Source organism: Grammomys surdaster, unplaced genomic scaffold, assembly GCF_004785775.1.
Source record: "Grammomys surdaster isolate TR1022 unplaced genomic scaffold, NIH_TR_1.0 66, whole genome shotgun sequence".
Taxonomy (NCBI): domain Eukaryota; kingdom Metazoa; phylum Chordata; class Mammalia; order Rodentia; family Muridae; genus Grammomys; species Grammomys surdaster.
Genome location: NW_021604568.1, coordinates 3956734 through 3963338, shown reverse-complemented (window position 1 = coordinate 3963338; position 6605 = coordinate 3956734). Strand labels below are relative to the sequence as shown.

The window sequence follows — 6605 nt, the reverse complement described above, 5'->3', positions numbered from 1 at the left end:
ACTTACAGTGTATTAAGCCATCTTCAGCTACTTTCCATTCTTATGGATAAATTTTCATTTTTAGAATTGATTTGAACCTACAGGAAAGTTGCAACAATAATATACAATTTCACAGACAAATTTTCGTATTTTGCTGTTGTTTTATCATCTCTGAAATCATTAGCTGTTCATATTGGCAAATTTTTCTTCAAGATTCAGTCTTGAAAGCCACTCAAGTAATGAGTGCTGTATTATCCAAAAAGTAAGAAAAAGATTTGCATTACCAACAAAGCAGGGGTATTAGCATATGATTTAATATCCCTCTCAAAAGCATTGCAGTAATTGTGAGAAAATCAGAGATTTGTGATTCTTAACATATTTGATTTCTGATAACTTGGGTGCCTTTCCTTTGTCAAGATGATTGGTTCCAGGTCCTTGTCACCCTGTTGCTAATTGGCCTGGTCCCTTCAGAAAAATTAGTGTACTGAAAGGAAAGCAAAAAGGAGACTAGAGATAGCAGATGAAAATGTGAAATTTGTGTAATTCCTGAATGAAAATAGTTCCCATGTATACAATCAATTATAGAGAACTAACATCTGTGTACATAAATCTGGGTCTTGTTACTGCATTAAGTCTTTTCCAGTGTGCTAATACTAAGGTCACTTAAGGGAGACTATTTTTACTTATTTATGAGGTGAACGCTGAAGTCTACACTTCACTTTCGAATAACTCAGTGAGAATCAAAGGGCTTGGGTACATGAAGTGAGCAAGACAGCAAATTTGGCAACATGCTGACACTCTGAATCAAAGCTGATTGTTATTCTTTACATGTGTTTAAAAAAAGTTTAGCGGCTAAGGAGATGTCTCAGTCACCCTTATCACAAAACATAAAGACTAGAGTTTGGATTCTCAGTACCCATATAAATCTGGACAGATAAATTTCAGGGCCCGCCTGTATCCCAGTGTTCAGAAAGCAGAATTGGGGGATCTTTCGGACAATATGGCTTTCTAGACTAATCTAATCCAATGAGCTCTGAGTTCAAATGATACCCTATCTCACTAAATAAGGTTGGGAACAATGGAGGAAGACTCCTGATGTCAATCTCTGACCTCCACAGGAATCTGCATGCAGACAAGCGTGTGCCCACACCTGTAAACACACACACACACTAAAACAACAAAAACAAACAAAAATCTCAGCCAGGGTTGGAAAGATGACTCAGCTCTTAAGAGCGCTTGCTGTTATGGGACTCATTGTTTGGATCCCAGAATCCGTGTCAGTGGCCTTACAAACTCCTGTAACTCCAGCTCCAAAGGATCAGCATCCTCTTCTGATTCACATGAGCGCGCGCGCACACGCACACGCACACACACACACGAATACAAACACGCACGTGTACAGTTCAGTAACTCCAAATGTTTCTAAAACAAACAAAATAAGACACGTTTCTCCTTTTTAATTCCTCTATCCTTTTCACTCTTTCCAGAGTTACCTTTGCTTAACAAAACAAAACAAAACAAAACAAAACAAAACAAAACAAACAAACAAACAAACAAACAAACCCGCGGATAGATTTTTATCCTTCTACACTCCCCGTAGGTCGGTAATTTCTATTGGCTGAGTTCTGTGACGTCATATTTCTGCGCTCCGGAGTTCCAACCTTGGGCGCGCATTCGTGTTTCTTGCTTTTGGTGGCCGTCCCAGCACAGATTGTCATTACCGATGGCTCAGAAGCCGCTGCGTCTGTGAGTGACCTTGCATCGGTAGACTCAGTCACATAGGAGAAAGGGAGAGAGGCGGGCGGAGGGGTGGGGGGTGGGGGCTCTTTCTCCAGACCGGAAGGGGAAGACGGAGGGGAGGTCGTGGGGCTGCTGGTAACACGAGTGGAGGCTTCCTGCTCTCCTGTCCCAGTTCAGTTTTGCTCTGGTGTCTTCAGAGTCTCTCCGTGAGAGCTAAAAACTTGCTGAGCCGGACTTCCTTTTTCTTAGGCCTATTCTGCCTGCGACACACCATCTCCCTTTCATTTCTCCAGTCGTGGCATGTATGGATTAGCCAAATAACTTGCAGACACCGGGTGCATTGTTGGGTTTTGGCAGACAAGATAAGCATTGCCCTGCCCTGGCGTACTTTTGTTGCTCGGTCAGTTAGCGAAGACAAGACTTCATTCAGAAAGACTATTGTATTGAGCAGCGGCAGTGTGTCCTGCATGCGTTGCACAAATGAGTTCCTGCTTTGATAGCTGATAGTCTGGACTAGAGGAACAAGTGTTGACGAATGGGGAAATTTAACCCAGAGAAGTCATTGAAACGTTTAGAAGCTCCTTAGTGTGATCCAATTTTCGTTATGGAAAGCGATCCTGCTTTGAAAGGAACAAATTAGAGCCAAAGTAGAAGGCAATAAGGATTAGGTAAAGTAACGGCAGAGAGAAAGTTCAGGAATTGATGTTTTTTTTAAGCGGGTGTACTCGTAGGGCTTGGTGATGTTTTGATTGTGAGAAACTTCCACTGTAAGATCATAGATTTCCGTCTTCAGTCATTGGGATCAGAAAATGCTGAAAAGGGGCCTAGATCAGATAGTGAATATTGATCAGATAGTGAATATTGACTGTGCCTCTCAGGAATTGATAATTAACAGGGACCGAAAAGATATTAGAGGCTCTCAGAGAATAAATTCGACTGCATGATAGCTACGACTGAGTTTTTTCAGAAATGGTATATGGGTTTCTGAGATTTTGAGAAAGTGGCTTTCTCAGGCCACCAGGAAAGCTACAGAGATTTATTAGGCCTTGATGAATGAGAAAGCTTTGAGGTTGATCACAATGGGGGTGTTAGGAAAGAGAACCTTCCTAGAGCCTAGCAGAGACAGAGAGTGATCAGTCTGCAGTTTGAGAGAGTTCAGTTAGGAAGACTTAGAGAAAGTACTGGAAAGACAGGCCAGGACTGGAGGAAAACTGTCTCTACAGGAAACAAGGCACTTTGTAATGTTTTTAGGAAGGAACATTAAACATTAAACAAAACACTAAGGGATCCGTAAAGTCTACCTTACCTCCCAAACAAGAGAAAGTAGGTTTCTCCGCCTCTGCTATCCCCTCTTGAGTTGTTCAGACTTGTTTCCCTCCATTCCTGCCTCTCATTTCCCATCCTGCTTCTCTCCTTAGCTTGTCTTCAGACTTTAAGTTTCTCATCTGCTTTTCTCGTCCCTGTTTCCATTGGTCATTTCCTCTGTTTACACTTCGATTGTAGTTTGACTATTCCTCCAGTCTGTCATTTTCTGTTATTAGAAGTATTGATGAAACATGTACGATCATATCATGATGCTGCTTGAAGCTGTTCAATGACAGGAACAATAAAAGAACACCAGAGAGACATATGGACGAAACAATAGAAACTATAGTATTTTGAGTTAAAAGAAGTTACGAAAATAAGTAAGGGCTGGTGAAATGGCTCAGTGGGTAGAGGCACTTCCTGCCATGCCTGGTGACCTGAGTACAGTCCCTGATGATACACATGGTGGAGAGTGAGAACTCTCTTTGGTGGTTCTCTGACCTTCACATGAGCACTGTGGCACATGTATACCCTCCCAAATACAATACCTCCCCTAAAGTAAAAACAAACAGAAACGATGTAAATCAGAATTTTAAAAGTCAGAACTTAGGTGCTAGAACAAGTCACTTCACAGCTTGGGATACACCACCTTATCAACCTCCGCTCTTGTCATTTTCTCCTTCCTGCTCTATAACACGTTATACTTGTCTCTAATCATAGCCTTTTCCATATAAATTTAGGATTGAGCCTCCCTTCCCTTATTGTCAACTCTGAGGCTTTACATGCATCTAAATGCTTCTATGATTCTAACATGTTCTTGGGTAGTATTTGGCACGTTGAGCTTTGCTTAGTGTAGTTGTCCAGTTGGTGTTTGCTGAATGATGACTGAAGCCGTGAAGTGAGGCCTAGGCCATGGAACTGAGGAAAATAGAATAGGTATGAAGCATGGTTAGAGACTCACTTGGACTTAGATTAAATAAGGGATTAGCTGACTCTTAGTGACCAAGTTGGTGATAAACCCACCCGCAATATGTAGGAATCAGAAGGAGTTGACTCACTTTTGAAGACACAAAGAACTAGATTTTAGGTTTGGTGAGTTGGAAGTACTGGTGAGATATTCAGAAAAGTGCCTGGTGGCAGATATTGGTAGCAGGCAGATATTGCTTGGTAGTTGATAACTGAATCATATTTCTAATCCAAAAGAGAAGTACATACATACCAAGCCTACCTCGCAGATGCGTTTGTGTTTCCTGAATCGCTATGTTTATCTCTTGTTTGCAGCTTGGCTTGTGGAGATGTTGAAGGAAAGTTTGATGTTTTATTCAATAGAGTCCGGACAATTCAGAAGAAAAGTGGGAACTTTGATGTAAGATGATCATTTTTACTGAAATTTTACTACTGTAGTCAAACATTAAAATACTGATTCTTTGTTAATTTTATGACTGACTTCCCCATTTTTTTGTTAGGTTGGGTTTTTTTTTTTTTTTTTGTCCTTAATATGTACACTAAGCTGTGGAGTGATGGGAGGAGGGAGGAGGTCTGTTTACTATTCACTGTTGGAATTGAAATCTTGTTAGTTTCTTACTGAACCAAAAACAAACAAACTGAACAAAGCTAGCCAGTTCTGACACCTGGGTTTCATAAACCCAGATCTGCTTCATGAGTGTACGCTATGGATCAGATCAGATAGCAGGTATGCAAATGCTTTACCAAAGAAAGAACGGAATGAACGTTGTGTGCGCTTGCCATGAAGATTATGAGTTCCTAGGACACAGGAGAGTATTGTAGGTATAGGGAGAATTTGTTTGTTGGCTTAAGGGATAAGTTAAAAGATCATTGAATGTGGTGTTCTTACGCCCAGTATTTCTGAAGTCTAACACTGAAGTTTTGTATTTCACGGACAGGTTCCTTATGTGTCTGTTTCGACACTGCTGTGTATTCCAAGGAAGGAGGATAGAGAGGCCCTGGGAACCTTTGGAAAGCACATAAATTCTGCCTTTTGAAAGCTCGTTTCCTTCACCCTCTCCCACCCTCACTTGGAGTACATCAGAGTTTAATAATTCATAGAATTATCAGTTAATTAAATTGATGAATAAATACTTGGTTTGAGACTATTAAATAGAGGAGTTAGCTGAATATTACAGTCAATAATGTAATGTCTATTTTTTGTTGTTGTTGTTGTTTTAATCTCATATATCTTTAAAAAACTCATTTTAGCTGCTGTTGTGTGTAGGAAATTTTTTTGGCTCTACCCAAGACGCTGAGTGGGAAGAGTATAAGACTGGCAACAAGAAAGGTACAGAAATTCCTGTTACTTAATATATGTTTCCTAACAGAATCTCAGGGGCTGTAGTTATTGTTGTGTCACTTTTCACATATTAGTTGCTGAAGATTTCTCTCATACATTGGTGAGCATAGCTGCTTCTGGGGAGTTTCTGCCTCAGTCTTGGTAGCACATGCCCACAATGCTAATACTTGAAAGGCTAAGGTAGGAAGGAGTATCATAAATCCATGACCAGCCAGTCTGGGCTACATGGTTAGACTGTCTAAAATAAAATGATGAAGAATGTTATGTCTCTCCTAAACTCTGCACTGAGCTGAAAAGAATGCATATATATATATGTATATGTATATGTATATGTATATGTATATAGGTATATAGGTATATAGGTATATAGGTATATAGGTATATAGGTATATACTGAATAGAATATATATATACTGAAAAGAATGCATATATATATATATATACACACACACACACACACACACAGATATACATATATATGAATGAATGATTTTGACATTTTGAAAGGATGCTCATTTAGAGTTCCAGGAACTCAATAAGGACAGCAAGCATGTCCTTTCTTTTTTTCTTTTTCTCTTTTTTTTCAGTTTAATTTTTTTTTTTTGTCAAGTGCTTTTATTTTAGGCTATTTTTTTCATTATATATACATTGACCATTTAAGATGGCAATTTTTTGGTACGGTGACATCACTTAGTAGTCAAGCCATGGGGTTGGATTAGGAATCCTTAGTGATGAGCGTGTCCCTCGTTTAGACTGGCTGTGGAAGGAATGCACAGGCTCTTTACTTTTGCCGTGACCATTTTTCCCATGGGGAAACATTTCTCAATTTTCAGAGCAGATCCAGTAACCATGTGGTGGCATGTCTGTTTCCCCATTAGCTCCTATTCAGACATATGTGCTTGGTGCCAATAACCAGGAAACAGTAAACTATTTCCAGGATGCTGATGGCTGTGAATTGGCTGAAAACATCACTTACCTGGGTAAGTTAATTTTTTTTTTAAATGAATTTAGTAAAAACAGTTTCAGGGATTAATCTCTCAGGAAAAGTTTAGACTGCATTCTTCTGCTATACTGCTTGAGAGAATAAGAATTTTGTTTTGTTTTTCTCTTTGGGAAAGATTTTTTTTCCTCACAGCCTGTGTCTAGAGCCCTTTGGACAGAGATGTTTCTTCTTCATTGTTTCTCTGTTTCCCCTCAATCTCCTTGTGTTCCTGAGCCTTGGACCACCCTTTCAGCTATCTAGAGCGACCAATCCCTTGTGTTCCTGGGCCTT

General features: G+C 39.8%; 1 protein-coding gene across 1 annotated transcript in view; it reads left to right on the top strand.

Annotated features, from left to right (window-relative positions):
- The first annotated feature begins 1639 nt into the window (after positions 1 to 1639).
- Positions 1640 to 6605, top strand: part of Cwf19l1 (CWF19 like cell cycle control factor 1) — a 24876-nt gene continuing 19910 nt past the window's right edge. The window contains exons 1-4 of the mRNA XM_028775525.1: positions 1640 to 1725; positions 4306 to 4390; positions 5242 to 5320; positions 6211 to 6312. Coding sequence (XP_028631358.1) covers positions 1703 to 1725; positions 4306 to 4390; positions 5242 to 5320; positions 6211 to 6312 — 289 coding nt within the window. The 5' untranslated portion in view covers positions 1640 to 1702. The remainder of the gene's footprint in view (positions 1726 to 4305; positions 4391 to 5241; positions 5321 to 6210; positions 6313 to 6605) is intronic.